The 17,542-nt window shown below is 40.5% G+C and overlaps 1 protein-coding gene across 1 annotated transcript in view; it reads left to right on the plus strand.

The window, feature by feature from the left end:
* Nucleotides 1-17,542, plus strand: part of LOC103071308 (zinc finger protein 180-like) — a 52,514-nt gene that overhangs the window by 15,361 nt on the left and 19,611 nt on the right. Inside the window, 2 exon segments of the mRNA XM_082931130.1 lie at nucleotides 845-2,581; nucleotides 9,051-9,107. Of these exon segments, the coding sequence (XP_082787256.1) occupies nucleotides 845-2,581; nucleotides 9,051-9,107 (1,794 nt within the window).

A 17,542-nucleotide genomic window follows, 5' to 3' on the forward strand; every position in this document is an offset into this window, starting at 1 on the left:
TCAGCTTTTCAAACCAGATGCAGTCTCCTAGTTGGAACAAGGGAATAAGTATAAAAAGAGTTTCTCAACATGCATATCCACGTGAGAAACAGACATTTGGGAGTCATTACAGGTATAGAAGATTTGTTTGAAAAATCCCCATAGGGCATGCTGCATATTTCTCCATCTCCCACTCCTGGTGGACTTATACATCACCACTTTTTCCAAGTGTGCTTTATATTGCCTGGCCTAATAGCCACCAAGGCTTCTGTTTATGAGCTAATCTTCATCCTCTCTCACTTGGAACTAAAGGAATTCATGGGGCCATATTAGCCCCTAAGGCATTTAGGGAACCTGGGATAACAGTGCCCGCATTATTTTTTCCTGGTTCACGAAGTAGTTTGACTTTGTTTTACTAACACAGACTGTGCTAGCAAGTTTCATGCCTCCAGAAATTTCTAGAAATGTAGACACTAATTTCTATTTCAGTGAACATATATCTAGCACTAAAGAAGGTAGAAAGGACCCTCTTTTTTGGCTAAGGATTGCAAAATTGTTTTGCAATTCTGTAGATTCTGCATAGGGGATCTTATTTTGGAATATGGAGATCTTTGACATCTAAAGTCTTTTTATTCAGCAACACTAAGATTGAAATAGTTTCATATTAATGCCTTGTTACACTATTGGACTGTGGTAGCTCTCTGCTTACTGCTTCATCCCATCCTTTTGCTTTCTCAATTCATGTTATAGGTCCATAGCTGAAAACAAATCCACGTATAATTGCATACTTTCTTGTCAGCTTTTATTCCCCTATTCCAGCTCTAACATTTTTTTGGCTAGGGTGTTTTATTTTGCTTCCTTCCAGACTCAGCAACTGCACTTGGAAGAAGAGAATCAACATCAAAGCAGAGCATTTTTGGTGATGAACCATCCCACAGAGTGAAGATAGAAAGGTTGACAAGAGATGATCCTTGGTTATCTTCATGTGAAGAAGTTCAGGATTGTAAGGAGCTTTTGGAGAAGCAACAGGAAAAACAAGAGAGACTTTTGGAGGAAGTGACATTCACTCACAGAAAAGCTATTAGTCATGAGAGAGCCTGCAAAAGTGATGACCTTGAGGAGAAGCGTGGTCCAAATAACAGTCTTCTTTCACCACAGATGATACCCATAAGAAACCATTTTCATAAACATGCTTCACGTGTTAAAAAATTGCATTATAATTCTATGGTAAACACTCATCAGATGATTAATGATAGTGAGAAACTCTGTGAAAATAAAGAATGTGGAAACCTCCCCCAGAGCATTCATTTTATTCAGTTTACAAAAGCTCAAACAGAAGATAAATCCTATGGATTTAGTGACAGTATTCAACATTTTAGTCATGATAAACCCCTAAATCTACATGAGAAAATACATGCACAAGGAAGATCTTTTGATTTTAAGGAACATGGGCAAGTTTTGAACCACAGCATATCCCATAATGAACAACAGAGAATCCCTGTTGAAGAGAGTCAGTATAAATGTAATAAAACCTCCCAGAGTTCATCCCTTGCTCAAAACATGAGAAATCATTCTGAAGAGAAACCCTTTGAATGTAATCAGTGTGGGAAATCCTTCAGCTGGAGCTCTCATCTTGTTGCACATCAGAGAACTCACACCGGGGAGAAACCTTATGAATGTAACGAATGTGGGAAATCATTCAGCCGCAGCTCTCACCTCGTTTCCCATCAGAGAACTCATACTGGAGAGAAACCTTATAGATGTAATCAGTGTGGGAAATCCTTTAGCCAGAGCTATGTCCTTGTCGTGCATCAGAGAACTCATACTGGAGAGAAGCCTTACGAATGCAGTCAGTGTGGAAAGTCATTCAGGCAGAGCTACAAACTTATTGCACATCAAAGAACTCATACTGGAGAGAAGCCCTACGAATGTAATCAATGTGGGAAATCATTTATTCAGAGCTATAAGCTTATTGCCCATCAAAGAATTCATACTGGAGAAAAGCCCTATGAATGCAATCAATGTGGAAAGTCCTTTAGTCAAAGTTACAAACTTGTCGCGCATCAGAGGAGTCACACAGGAGAAAAACCCTTTGAATGTAATCAGTGTGGAAAATCCTTCAGCTGGAGTTCTCAACTGGTTGCACACCAAAGAACTCATACTGGAGAGAAACCCTACGAATGTAATGAGTGTGGGAAATCTTTCAACCGCAGTTCTCACCTTGTTATGCATCAGAGAACTCATACTGGAGAAAAACCCTATGAATGTAATCAGTGTGGGAAGTCCTTCAGCCAGAGTTATGTTCTTGTTGTACATCAGAGAACTCATACTGGAGAAAAGCCCTATGAGTGCAGTCAGTGTGGGAAATCCTTCAGGCAGAGTTCATGCCTTACTCAACATCAGAGAACTCATACTGGAGAGAAACCCTATGAATGTAATCAATGTGGAAAAACATTCAGCTTGAGTGCTCGACTTATTGTACATCAAAGAACACATACTGGAGAGAAACCCTTTACATGTAATCAGTGTGGGAAAGCTTTCATTAATAGTTCTAAACTTATTAGGCATCAGGCAACTCATATCGAAGAGAAACCCTATGAATGTAACTAGTTTGGACATCTTTCAGCCAGAGTATATCCCTCCCTCCTTCCCTCTCTTTCTCCCTCCCACCCTCCTTCCCTTCCTCCCTCCCTTCAGCCCCTCATTTCCTCCTTCCCTCCTTCCATTCCTCCAGGATTACATGTATTGGAAAGAACTACCATGAAAACAGTTTGTCTGGAAAAAGCTTTCAGTTAGCTCTCTGTTACTGTGTATCTGGAAGTTTGTTCTGGGGAAGAACCAGAGAAAAACTATCACATATTTTACTTAACAGTTCCATGTTAAAAAATCAAACTTGGCCCTTATAACACATTCCCACAAAAGTAATACCTACTGGCACTTTTCCTTGCAGAAAGCACTTCGACCTGACTTTGAGAGAATTACCATTAAATGGGCAATATGCTGTGGAGTGATTGCCAGTGAGGTGGACCTCTTTTCCAATAAAGAATAAATGAGAATGCTGATATTAGTGGGCTTGTTGTTGAGAAGGTTGGAAAATTGCTGTAGTTATTAGAACTTAGACTGGAAAACGGCATTTCAGTGTATCATTTTCCAACATGATTTCCCTAGCAGCTACTTAGTAATCAGTTTCATACAGCCCTTTCTCTTATATGTGAAGATTTTGTAAAAATTAGGGAAATGGCTATGATATGAACTGAGAAACGCAGGGCAAGAGTATAGAACATTCATTTCTAGAACCATCATGATAAGATATTTGTGTTTGGATCAGGGTCTAAAGGGATTCTAGGTGTATCTGTTTGAATTTTAGGTTTATGCCTGGTTTTTTTTGAGTGTATGCTTTTTTATAATACTAGCAAATGATAATGAGTAATAGTCAAAAAAGTACAAACATTTCCATCTCTTTGACCATTTAGGAAAGACCTGACAGTCAGATAGCAAAGATCCCTCAAGGTTCTGAGAGTTCCATTTGGATTAGCATGAACAGGTTACTCTTTAGGACTTAGTTTCCCAGGAATGTTCCTCATTGAGAATAAAATATTTCCCTGGGAATATGGAACTGGAAATTTAAGCCAGAGGGACTGAGAATGCATGGGCAGTATGGAGGGTATATGGGCTTTTTTTTTTTTTTTTTTTTTAACCCATATATCAAAAGCAGTATAAAGGAGCTTTATTTTTAAGGTGGTTTTTTTTTTTTCTCCTCTCATGTAGTATTGTCTTTTTTTCCTCTTTTTTTCCTCATGTTCCCTAATGTGAGAATCCTCTGAGTGGGAAGGTACTGCCCTGGCTAAGTGCTTGCCATCTAAATTAAGCACACAAGAATGCTTTTAGTGAGGTAATATTTGTAGCTTCTCATTGGTTTTTTAGATTTGGTTCACAAGTCTTTCTGGCCTTTGCCCCTATATCATGCATTCTAATTCTGTGGATTGTCATGGACCTGAAACCTCTGATCCCAGAGAGTTATTGAAAAATAGGCTGAGAGTTGAACTGAGAGACCAGAGAATAGAGGTAAATTCCCTGGAGAAAGAAAAAAAAAAAAAACAGCTAAAGTGATATCTAATAGGGGTTACCCTTAGTAAATTCTGTCCCCAGGATATGACCCTAAGTGGATTCATCTTTATGAGGGTTAAGCCAGAGAGTGCAGCACACCTCGCAGTGACTGAAGTTCTGGGGGAACAGTTGTTGACGACTGGAAAACTGGCTGCCCACCCCAGGAGAATCTTCAGTCAGTCCATGAATGCACAGATAGAGGAAGAGAAGGGGTTCTCTGTGCACTGCCTTAGGGGGAGGACATAAAATTGTGAAAATGCTAATTTGGTAGTGGGACATGGTTAGGTTTCTTTTCCCCCAAATTATAGATAAAACCAATACCAGTACTAGGTACAAGTGGATGATTTTCACTGGGCATGTTGAATCTTACTTTGAAGACAGGAGACAGGAGACAGGATTGTACAAATGAGTTTAAAGCCAACTGGGCTAAGAAGGAAGCCTGTGAAGATTTCAAGTTTGGGAAGGGGTTTATCTCAAAGTAATCTTTTTAGTGTTAAAAATATTTCATTGAAAATGAAATTGATAAAACTGCAAAGAATTTTGAAGTGAGTATGTGTGTGGTTTTGTGTTTATTGGCCAGGTTGAATATGAGTCATCTGTGTGCACTAAGTCATAAGTATTACATCAGTTCCTAGGTGGTGAATTATGGTTGCCAAGTGTTTTGAAGTAGGGTAGATCCACTAAATAAACAAAAATATTAATTTCATTATTTGCTCAGTAATTTCCCTCTGTAGGAAAGGTATTCTTTTAAAAAATGGTCGACCAATAATGAAGAGAAGTTAAAGTGACTGTGCTAAAAATACGTAATTAAACCTCTGAACCTAAAATTTAGGTTTAAAAGGGGGAATCAGTAACTTGATTTTAATGACATATGTATGACACATATATAACCACATATGTCCCCTGCATAAAAATTTTTGTGTAAAATTCACAATGTAAAATTGTACTTTGCCATAGCAAAATGTATAGAGATTTGACAGGCCAAATTTCTTTCACCATATTCCAGTAAAATTAGAAATAAGTGAAAGGTGACCAAAGCGTTTTAAAATACATGGATGTTAAGGAATACTCTCTCTCCTACAACTAATTTTTTTAAAAGTTTTTATAGTTTTATCGAGATATAATTGACATGTTTAACATGTACAGCATAATGACTTGACTTACAAATATTGTGAAATGGGGACTTCCCTGGCCGTCCAGTGGTTAGGACTCCACACTGTCACTGCCGGGGCCACGGGTTCAATCTCTGGTCAGGGATTAAGATCCCACAAGCACAGCCAAAAAATATATATATATTGTGAAATGATTACCACAATGAGTTAACATTCATCATCTCATATATATACTAAAAGAAGAAAAGAAAAGTGGGTTTTTTTTTTTCCTGTGGAGAGAACTCTTAGGATTTGCTCTCTTAGCAGCTTTCAAATGTACCATTCAGCAGCGTTAACTGTAGTCATCATGTTTCCTCCCACACTCCTGCTTAGTCTTCAGTACTTTTGTACTTTGTCCACCTTATTTTGTGGTTTGATGTTTCAGCTTACTCCTGGGCCTGACAAAGATAAACGTGCTTTTAATGTTTTTGTTTGTTTTTATAAATTTACTTATTTATTTATTTTTGGCTGTGTTGGGTCTTCGTTGCTGCACGTGGACTTTCTCTAATTGCGGCGAGCCAGAGCTACTCTTTTTTTTTGCGGTACGCGGGCTTCTCACTGCTGTGGCCTCTCCCATTGCGGAGCACAGGCTCTGGACGCGCAGGCTCAGTGGCCATGGCTCACGGGCCCAGCCGCTCCGCGGCATGTGGGATCTTCCCGGACCGGGGCACGAACCCGTGTCCCCTGCATCAGCAGGCGGACTCTCAACCACTGCACCACCAGGGAAGCCCCTGGAGCTACTGTTCGTTGCAGTGTGCGGGCTTCTCATTGCGGTGGCTTCTCTTGTGGAGCGTGGGCTCTAGGCGCGTCGGCTTCAGTAGTTGTGGCATGTGGTTTCCAGTAGCTGTGGCTCACAGGCTCTAGAGTGCAGGCTCAGTAGTTGTGGCACAGGGACTTAGTTGCCTCGCGGCATGTGGGATCTTCCCAGACCAGGGCTCGAACCTGTGTCTCCTGCATTGGCAGGTGGATTCTCCACCGCTGCGCCACCTGGGAAGCCCCTGTTTTTGTGGGGTTTTTTTGTCCAAAGAGATTTCAGCTTGGAGCGGGGAGGGAATCCAGACTTTTTGATGCTGTTTTCAGATATGCCTTTTATATTTCTAAATTTCTTTTGGATTTTGTACTTAATCAATACCCTTTATTTCGTATGTCATTTAACGTACTTGATAAGACCAGTTAATCTTACCTACGCCTTTAGAACTTTATCTTGAAAAATCAATATTCTTCCTGTTTGCTGAAAGAGGTTGCACATGGACTCAGTTTCCCTTTAGAAGACTTGATGAGTCACATCAGTAAATTGCATATTGCTCTTTACAAATTATAGCAGCCTGGGCTCTTAATTGGAAAGCACATGAGCCAGTTCTAAACAGCTGATTCAGAAGATACTAGGTGGCTTCAAGAACTGGCAAGAAAGACAATGTTCAGGGCTTCACAGAAACAATTGCTGAATCATGCTGCAGAGCCATGAGAGTTCCTTAGTGTTCCCAAAGCTCCTTGAGATGTAGTAAAGAACTAACTATATCTTCTGATTCGAAGTCTGGGCAAGTGCCTGGTTCTGGTGGATCGTAGGCCGTGCCTGCACCTGAGTTGTGTGGAAGGTTAAGATGCCAGGGCCACCAGTGCCTAGTGTTTCCTGGAGAGTCCATAGTTGTAGATGGGCTCTACCTTCCACTCATACTAATTCTTTGGACAGTTTGTCATTCATAGAATTGTTACTCATTTGCTAAACAACAGCAAAGGAAAAAACAAAAGATTTCCAGTATAGCAGGCCCTTGCCTAGCCCATATGTCAACATTTTCTTCACTCTCTACATTTTCACTTACTTTAATATGTATATGCAGTCTCCTACTTAACCTATCACAGCTCTCTTATAACCAAAAACATGTGTACTGTCTTCCTCACCCAGGGCTTCACATCTTTGCTTCCACTTCCAAGTCTGGGATCTCTGAGTGGTGTCCATTCCATTTCTAGTGAAAAACTCCTCGTGTAAAAAGATGGTTCAGATGCTGGGCATTTAAAAAGGTTGGGGGGGATTATAAACCAGGTCAAATTACCAAGCAAATATTCAGTAACTTTGGTTGTGAGTAGATATGCAGAAGCTTTCTAAAGCTGCTTTTGTAAAACCACAAACAACTTGGTGACATGGGTAGTTTTTACTGCTTAGGATAATTTAATCCTCATTTGGATTTGTTTGGGGGTCTAACTAAATCAATGTCTGTTTTATTATGCTTTGCAGTAAAAATAGTATTGTTAAATTTTAAAATATCACTTTTGGCATTTGCCAAGTGGATCTTCATGTTTGAACAGTAAAGTTGGACCTTCTATCTTATGGCCAATGTGGTACTGATCTGTAATCCACTGAGGATGGCATTTCAGTGGAAATAGGTTGATAAATAGGATTGATAAACCTTTCCGTAGTAGTCTTAGCACCTTTCTGGACTCTTTAACATCTTCTGTGTTCTACTGAGGTCATGACAGTCTTCATGATCACCTTCTCTCTTCTTCAGGGAGGACTCCTGGAATTTAACTGTTGGATCAAGTTCTTGAAACACATAATCCTTTTGAATATTGTCCCTCTTTTCTGCCCAGGCTCTACTAGTTACTCTCTGACAGTGTTTGCTTAGATCTGGACTGTTGATACCTATGCCTGTGGTTCACTACACAGCAGATCCAGCAGGTTGGTGATTCTTCTGGCCGGAAGCTCTTCTTCTTGCTCTATATTTGGTTTGTCCACATGTTTCTCCACCTTTCCTCGCTTTCTGAAGGGACTAGGACCACACTACCCCTGCCAGATATTTTGTGGAGTGCTGGAACTTTCTATGGGTGTAAGTTCCTGATTTTTCTGTACTCTTGAAAAAAACTTCATGGACATGCCATTAACTTTAATTGATAATTTATTTTTAAGAAGTAATACGTAGCTGTGATCATAAGTGGAATGTGCTGAAATTGTAGTAGTGGGGATTAGGTTATAAAAGAACCAAACCTGTGGAAAAGCCAGAAGAGGGTTTTCTGATGAAATCTCAAAACTGTTTATCTGTAGTCTCTGGTATTACTATTCTCTACTAATTATATGGGGTTCCATCACTGAAACTCTCTGCTTTAGTATTTATGTTGCACTGGGTAGAGGGAGTTGGAGTCTCTTTTTTGTAATCTGGTGCTTTAATTAGATATAGCTGATCGTATTGATCATCTAGACCTGTATACGACACAGCCAGTTCCAAGATGTGTCCCCAGAAAACTGGATGACCAGTCACCACAGGCTACACCTATCCCTGGGTGGTGTAGCCTCTACCTTGTATGAGTATCCAACCATGGTTCCTATGTTCACATGGGAAGATGGGATGACTACTGTGTTTGGAGTATTGTTCTCTGTTACTGCTGGATAAAGTCCAGGTGCATTTTTTTATGCAAGGAAAACTGAAGTTTCTAGCTTTAAATGAAACTATAAAATTGTTTTTGGGGGGGTTGTGTTTATGAAACATTCAAATTGGTCAGAAGACACTGAATGAGAAAAAAAATGTTTAAGTAAAAGATGGAAACTAGTTTAAAACAAGAGTTAAATTGAAAACAGCAGTATTAGTTCACACCCTTAAAAGCTGAGCAGCCTCTTGGGTTGCACATCATCCTAGGGATCCATCAGTGATGCAGCAGCAATTTGAAACTAGGGCTCTTTGGTGAGGAGCTTATGTTAAGGCAGAAAGATAGAAATGGGCTTGTACTATCTTGTGAATTATAGGTTAAAAAACACTTCAAGAGACATTTGGGTGGTGTTACATATGCCATAGGGGCCACTAACCTGTGTGGAATTCCTGCCAGCCAAGCAGGAACACTTTGAGCATGGAGAAACCATTAGTCATAGACAGCTGGACCAAGGTAGGTCAGTACAGAGCCATGGGTCCTTCGTGAGATGCAGTATCAAGCGTGCTGAAGAAAGGCATTCTTATTCTGTTCAGACTGCTCTAACAAAAATACTTTAAACTGGCTGTATCAGCGTCTGAGGACTCACTTCCTGCTCGTTAGCTGCACATCTTCTTGTTCTGTCCTCACAAGGACTCTGAGGTCTCAGCGGCCTCTTTTATAAGGGCACTAATCCCATTTGTGAGGTACCCTCATGACCTAATCACCTCCCAAAGGCCCTCACCCCCTAATATCACATTGGGGGTTAGGATTTCAACACAGGAATCTGGTGAGGGGACACAAGCATTCAGTCCACAACAGGCACAAACTCAACTTCTAATAGCCTTCAAATAAAGGTGCATTATATTGGTCAGTTCCAATTGTCCTGCAGGCAAGTGTTGGTCATCATTAATTTTACAACATATGAAAAATAGGCTTATATGGAGGTCCATACAGAAAAAGGCACCTTCACTAGGCTGAAGATCTGGAAACTACACATTTTAATCTCACAATGAAAGAGGCAGCTAAAATTCCAGCTTAGGCCCCTCACTGACTGACACTGGAGGTTGATCTCTTCATTACTTGCCTCTGGTGGATAGGCCACGGGCTCTATAAGGACACATAAATATGCCATTAATAAAGGAGTCCAGCGATGACGTAGAGGGGTGGGATAGGGAGGATGGGAGGGAGGCTCAAGAGGGAGGGGATATGGGGACATATGTATGCATATGGCTGATTCGCTTTGTTGTGCAACAGAAACTAACACAGTCTTGTGAAGCAATTATACTCCAATAAAGATCTATTAAATAAATAAATAAATGAAAAATAAGGGAGCCCAGCCCCAGGTGTATTTGGTCACGTTTATCATTGAAGGGAGCAGATAAGGGGAAAAAGTGATTGGGATTAATGATAACTCACCTTCCACGAGACCCTCATTTGCTCTTTGATAAAATTTAGGAGGAAAACAAGAAAAAATATGTAAATGAATATGGCCCATTTCATGAAATGGGAGTGGAGGTGGGGCAGGCAAAGTGTAGATTATTTATCCGGGAGGCAAACCATAAAGGGGGGGAAATACAAATACCAACTCTAAAGCAACACTAAATATATGGCTGAGGGAGGCTTAGGAACCAAATATCTAGGTAGAATTCTGGTCGATAGTTCTTTTTCTTGTATGGTTTTCTTAATCCCCTTGCTTTTAACAGTTGCTTCCATTTTTCAAGGTTGGAGGGCCTCACATCACTCAGCCAGATGTGCAAGAACCTGGTTGAAATATGGGCTTATTTCGTCTTGTGGAAAACAGTACTCCATCTACCAAACATCTGGGACAAATTAGACTATAATTGGTTTCCTACTGCCCCCCAATTAACACAAGTATAATTTAAACAATTTAGTATAATTTAAATAATTAGATCATCTAATGATCTAGAACCATCGAATTCCTAACCTAATCACCCGAATGCAATCAATGCACCACCTACCTAGCTTCGATTTCCCCAGATGTTAAGAACAAAATCTTAATTTATACAACATGTATCTCAACTTTAAAAAAAAAAAAAACACTTTTCCTTTACATACGTGGTTCTTAAACTTTGCCATGCATCAGAATCAGAGGGAGTGCTTCTTATAACACAGATTTCTGGGTCCCAACCCGAGAGTTTCTGATTCAGTAGGTCTGGGGTGGAGTTTGGGGGTTTGCAATGATTTTGCTGGTCCAGGACCACAACCTGAGAACCACAGCGCTAGAACGGTTTTAAGTATTTAAATGGAATTAACTTATAATATATCTGGCTCGCAAAAGTTCTAAGTTCTTGCCTTAAATTGTGCCAAACTTTTAACTTTAAATCAAATTAGGAGAGGAAGTTTGTGTTGGGCAGAGTCTGGCAGCCAGAGCTGAACGAGATGCGTGAGAAGGTGTGAAACCTCGCCCCTTCCCCGGCCCCGCCCCCCCACCCCCACCCCGCGCTCCTCCCTGGTATTTGAGCCCACCCCGGCTTTTCTGCGCTCAGATCTTCCCAGGGGAGAGCAGCGTTCAGTTTGGGTTGCCTGAGCCACCTGCACTTGGTCCTTACAGAGTCCTCCCTGTGTGGAACCCGATTCAGAAGACAGAGGACAGAACACTTGGTAAGTCTGTGTCTTTTGTTTGCTTATTACTACATTTGTCTCGAGACCCTGGTCCACCCCCCCACCCAATCCACCCCCGTCCTGCCACACACACACACACACACACAGCACACTACTCTCCATTTCTCATTTAAAAAAAAAAGGAGGAGGCTCTGGGAGCTGCAGGCTCCTCAATCATGTCTTCATCTAGAGAGAGTGAAGTCCCATCTGGCTTCTCTCCTGAAGGGTCCCCCAGCCCTGACTCACCAAACTACATGCTACTCTCTAACCACCCCCAGATTTCTGCAGGAGTCAGCCCATCGCCCACAGGAAACACCTACTAACTCACAGAACTCACCAGCTTCCTCCCCCATGTGCCTTATCTTTTCACCCACAGCCCTCAGAGAATCCCCTGTGTCCCCCAGCTACTGTCACACACTTTGCCCGCAGAAGGGACACTCCTAATGGCCGACTTTACCACATTGGCCATTGGCAGCCCTTGGCTGGGCAGTGTGACCCTCCTGCCTGATTCCACAGAGGGTCCCTTAATCCAGAGAGCAGGTGGGAATGACAGAGGGAGAACCTGATACCAAGTACCACCTCATCCTTCTCCCCGATACCGTGGCCTTGGAGCCTAGAACCACAGTGATTGTTTGGGCCAAACAGTAGAGACACATAGTACATACAACTCCAAATGTCATTTGTTGGAGGATGCAGGTTACCATGTTAGGCTGACCAATGAAAAGTAAGGAGCAGAAGAAGCAGAGAATGAGAAATGAGCCGAAGGTAGCTGAGTACCCAGTTTTTGACCTTGACGGTGGAGGTTTCTTGATCTTTCACAAAGATCCCGAGAATCACTGCTGTGAGTACAGACAAGGAAAGAGCAGTGCAGGCCAGCACCATCCCTACAGTGTCTTCAGATGCCAGGAAGGTCACGGTTTTGGGGAGACAGCAGTCTCTCAGCGTTTGTGTACCAATGACTTGAGCACGCCACACAGTGTTTCATATCTGAAAAAACAAAAGCAAAGAGGATTTCACATTGAACAATTCATGCTTATTCCCATGACATAATCATTATCACATTTTTTATCACTGAAAATACTGTCCACCTCTGACATGATTTTTGGATACAAAACTCATGTGTCACGCTGGAGAACCCATGAGCATAATAGAGTAGTTGTTACAGAGACTATATCAAGGTTAATACTGTCCACCTCTCTATCGGAAGTAATGCTTTCACCCACAATCATCAGAAAGTTTTATTCCACATTTGGGGTGGCTTTTGCTGTTGTTTGGTTGGTGTTTTGGTTTAACAATATCATCAAGGTTCACTTTGATTTCGCCTCTCTGCTGTCCACAAGAAATGCTTCAATGTATGGTTTCTTCTCAGTGTTATGTGATGTGGTCCACAGCTTTATCATTACCATCTGAACTGAGAGAGAAAGGCATCCTGTAACTTTACCAGAGGAGCAAGGAAGAAATGTTCTAAGAATCCTCTACCACCTATATCCTTCAATGTGAGGGGTGGATGTAGATATCATTCAGTCAATGAATCAACCTTCAACCTCCGATTTTCCTGCACTCCGATGTTTCTGCGATGGGGCAGCGGGATTTAAGGAAGAGAACACAAGCTTTGAAGCCAAGAATTCCTGATTACAAATTCGTTTCAACATTTCACTGGCATCTTACTGGCTATGTTACTTGGGTAAGTCATAGCAGATGGAATTAAGGTTGCTAATCTGCTGCTCTTAATGTAAGGAGATTACCCTGAGTACTGGTGGCCCAACACAATCACAAGTATCCGTAAATAGGGAAGAGGTAGGCAGAAGTGTCAGGCCAGAGTGATCCATTGTTGGTTTTAAAGATGGAGGGAGAGGGCCACATCCCCTAGGCATCAAAGTGAGGTTTCTTAGAATAGGGAGTTAGTATAGGTGATTGATACGGTTGCCATGTGGACAGATCCTCATTTGTATTCAAATTCCAAGTGGGCTAAATGGGAAAAGAAAGGGAAGAAAATATAACTAAGGGGGAAGCACCATATGGCAGATTATATTTTCCAACAAATCCTCTAAAATCCATACTTTTCTTAAACTGTGACTTTAACATTCCTCCCACTGAGAGGTTGGGGGAGGGGCATTGATCTTCTTTGCCCTTGAATCGGAACAGGCTTTTGATGATGGTGACAGCAACACTATATGTGACTTTCGATGCCAAATCATAAAAAGTGATGCAGCTTTCCCCTTGTTCTCTTGGAGCACTCACACTTGGAACATCTTGGAGCACTCACACTTGGAACACAGCCGCCGTGCTGTGAAGCAGCCTCGGAAACCACATGGAGAGGCCATGTGTAGGTATTGTAGTTGACAGCCCCAGCTGAGGTCCCAGCTGACCGCCTCCATCAACTACCAGTCATGTAATTCCATTCCCCAGCTGTCAAGTTACCACCCAGCCTGTGGGTCTTCCCAGCTGAGGCTCCAGACATCATGGAACAGAGGAAAGTCATCCTTGCTGTGCCCTTTCCAATTCATGACCCAGAGAACCCATGAGCATAATAAAGTAGTTGTTTTAAGGCACTAAGTCTGCGGTTATTTTTCAGACTATAGTAGTAAAGGGGACCTGCCAAATAATCACTATGATCTATCAGGTTCTTTCTCTAGGCACTCAAGTATATGCAAGAAGGCAAGCACATGATCCAGCAGTCCCACTCCTGGGCATATATACAGATAAAACTCTAATTTGAAAAGATACATGCACCCCCATATTCATAGCAGCGCTATTTACAATAGCCAAGACATGGAAACAACCTAAATGTCCATCGACAGATGAGTGGATAAAGAAGATGTGAGGTATGTATATATATAATGGAATACTACTCAGCCATAAGAAAGAACGAAATAATGCCATTTGCAGCAACATGGATGGACCTAGAGATTATCATACTAAGTGAAGTAACCCAGAAAGAGAAAGACAAATAGCATATGATATCACTTATATGTGGAATCTAAAAAAAAATGATACAAATGAACTTATTTACAAAACAGAAACAGACTCACAGACATAGAAAACAAACTTATGGTTACCAAAGGGGAAAGGGGGTGAGGAAGGGATAAATTAGGGGTTTGGGATTAGCAGATACAAACTACTATATATAAAATAGATAAACAACAAGGTCCTACTGTATAGCACAGGGAACTATATTCAATATTCTATAGTAAATCATAATGGAAAAGTATGAAAAAATATATATATACACATATATATATATTATATATATTAATATGTATATATATATGAATCACTTTGCTGTATACCAGAAACTAACACAACTTTGTAAATACTTAAAAAAAAAAAAGAAGGCGCGAGAAGTCCTCTGTAAGGGATCTCAGCAAGGAGTTCGGATATTTGTTTTTAGCCACTCAGGACTTTTAAAAGGTGACGTTTTTTACTTAGGGCAAAGGCAAAGACAGAGAAGAACAAATACTGTATGATCTCACTTACATGTGGAGTCTATAAAGGTTGAACTCATAGAAACAAAGAGTAGATTAGTGGTTGTCAGGGGCTGGGAGGTGGGGGAAATGGGAAGATATTGGCCAAAGAGCACAAACGTTCAGTTATAAGGTGAATAAGTTCGGGGGATCTAATGGTCAGCATGGTGACTAAAGTTAACAATACTTTACTGTATACTTGAAATAAGCTAAGAGAGCAAATCTTAATGTTCTCACCACAAAAAAGCAAGGTAACTATATGAGGTGATGGATGTGTTCACTAACCTTATATATCACAATGTAGACATATACCAAATCATGACATTGTACCCCTTAACTTTACACGATGTTATTTGTCAGTTATATCTCAGTAAAGCTGGTTAAATAAATTTTAAAAAGGCAGCCCCAACCCCCCCAAAAAAATCAAGTCAAGAGCGCTAAATAGGAAAAGATCAATGTGTACTGGAAAAAAGTACCAACCGTAATGCTTATATAAATATAATAATCATGAATGGTTAGTGATAGAGAAGAATTGGGGGGTAACCACACCTCTTGCATTCAGTAGAAAAAGTAAAATACACATAGGAACTGACCCACATATTCAGTCATCTTCATACAATAACATAATGGATAAAATGGTAGAGCTTCAGGAGATGATACCTTATATTGAAATACATATGGCTTGTTTACAGTTTGTAGACCAGAGCTTCCTAAAACAGCCAATTTCAAATTTTCCCTGACTGTCTAAAATTGTGCTATTTCCTGTGCCCTAGCCTAGATTCGTGATTAAGTGAGTTAAGAGTAGGCTGTTGGGCTGGGAATATATATTTATTATAATTTCTCTGGAAATTCAGCTAAGCAGATTGGATTGTGATCTACTGTCTATGACCAATAAGCAATGAGGAAACAAAATATTAAATTGTAAAACACACACATATATGTATATATACATAGAATAACACAGAAATCATTCAGTTAAAATTTTTATGTCAAGACACTAAAAAAATAATTAAAACCATCACTAGCAAGATTAAAATCTCTTACTATTTAATCTTGGTTTATAAGGGAATTTAAACTCACAATTAAAGGATGTTCATGTAAGGTAGAGGAAAGCAGTGATCTAAACAGGGAATATTAAATTTGCCAAAATCTTTAGCAGTTTCCATAACCTTAAATGCTTGTTATCACAACAGCAAAATATAACCAATACATGAATCATAGAACTCAAATTGGGAAGTGGAATGAAAAACAATTGAGGATTAAGAAATCAGTAGGAATGGAGATAAGATGAAAGCAGGATAAACCTACAGGGGAAACAAGACAGAAAAAAAGAAAGAGCTTAAAACCCAAACAGCTGGAATAATCCCTAGAAGAAAACAGAGCATTCAGAACATACATTTGAGTATGAACCATAATTAGTATTTGACATGGTAACATTTCAAATCAGTTATGAAAACTGGGCAAAGGATATATAAATAGGCAATTCACCCACCACTGATATATTAACATCTATTCAACATCTCCATAATGAGACACTGTGTTTGGTTTATCAAATTGGGAAAATTTCAAGAAAATTATTATCCCTAGTTTTGATACACTAAGACTGGAAGCATAACTTCATTGGCGGACAAGGCTGTAACATCTAAAACTAAACAATCCTAAGCAACCACTTAAAATGATTCCATTATTTCGTAACGTGGAAAGCTACCCATGATATATAAAGTGAGAGAAAAAATAGTTCCAAAATATGCCAGTTTTGTGGGGAGAAAAATATTTTTTAATACATATTTGCTCTCATAGAGGATCGAGAAGTAAATGGGCCAAGATATTGATGATTGTTTCTGGGTGCTAGGATTACAGACGACTTTAATTTCGCCCTTTTTTCTTACTTACATATTTCCTTTTTTTTTTTTTCTTACTTTTCTCCTGTTTTCTTAACATTGACCATGCACTATTTTGGAATTTTATATATATATATATATATATATATATATATGTAAATATGTAATATAATACAATATATATACATATATAATACATATGATTTTTATATGTAAGTTATATACTTAATATATATAAATATATAATAATTATATATAGTTTACACCAAAGCATCACTAATGCTTTATATCCCCTGTAAGGGATTGTGGATTTGTTTTGAGAATATTGTCAGACTTCCTACAATGTGAACATGTTAGTAGTGAGTGGTAACTTTTTAAAAATAAATTTATTTATTTATTTATGACTGCGTTGGGTCTTCGTTGCTGCGTGCGGGCTTTCTCTAGTTGTGGTGAGCGGGGGCTACTCTTCCTTGTGGTGCATGGGCTTCTCATTGCTGTGGCTTCTCTTGTTGCAGAGCACGGGCTCTAGGTGCGTGGGCTTCAGTAGTTGTGGAACACGGGCTCAGCAGTTGCGGCTCGCTGGCTCTAGAGCGCAGGCTCAGTAGTTGCGGCGCACGCGCTTAGTTGCTCCGCAGCATGTGGGATCTTTCGGGACCAGGGCTTGAACCTGTGTCCCCTGCATTAGCAGGCGTATTCCTAACCACTGCGCCACCAGGGAATTCCCTAACTTTTTTTGTTTTAAGGAAAGAAAAGTGTAGCGGCGCCCCAAAGCTGAGCACTGCAACCTTGAGCGCCCACTGCCCTCCGCCACGCGTCTGGCAAAACCCCAGTCGGACGCTTATTTCCATCACCATCTGGACTCAAAGACAGCGCGCCGCAGAGGGTTCTGGGAAGTGTAGTCCGGTCCCTCCCTAGTCGCCCACTTCCGCTTCCGGTCGGCGCACCACTGCCTTGGTTTCTTATGCGATGGTGAGTAGGGAAA

The sequence above is a fragment of the Lipotes vexillifer genome, unplaced genomic scaffold, assembly GCF_000442215.2.
Source record: "Lipotes vexillifer unplaced genomic scaffold, Lipotes_vexillifer_v1.1 scaffold371, whole genome shotgun sequence".
Classification (NCBI taxonomy): Eukaryota; Metazoa; Chordata; class Mammalia; order Artiodactyla; family Lipotidae; genus Lipotes; species Lipotes vexillifer.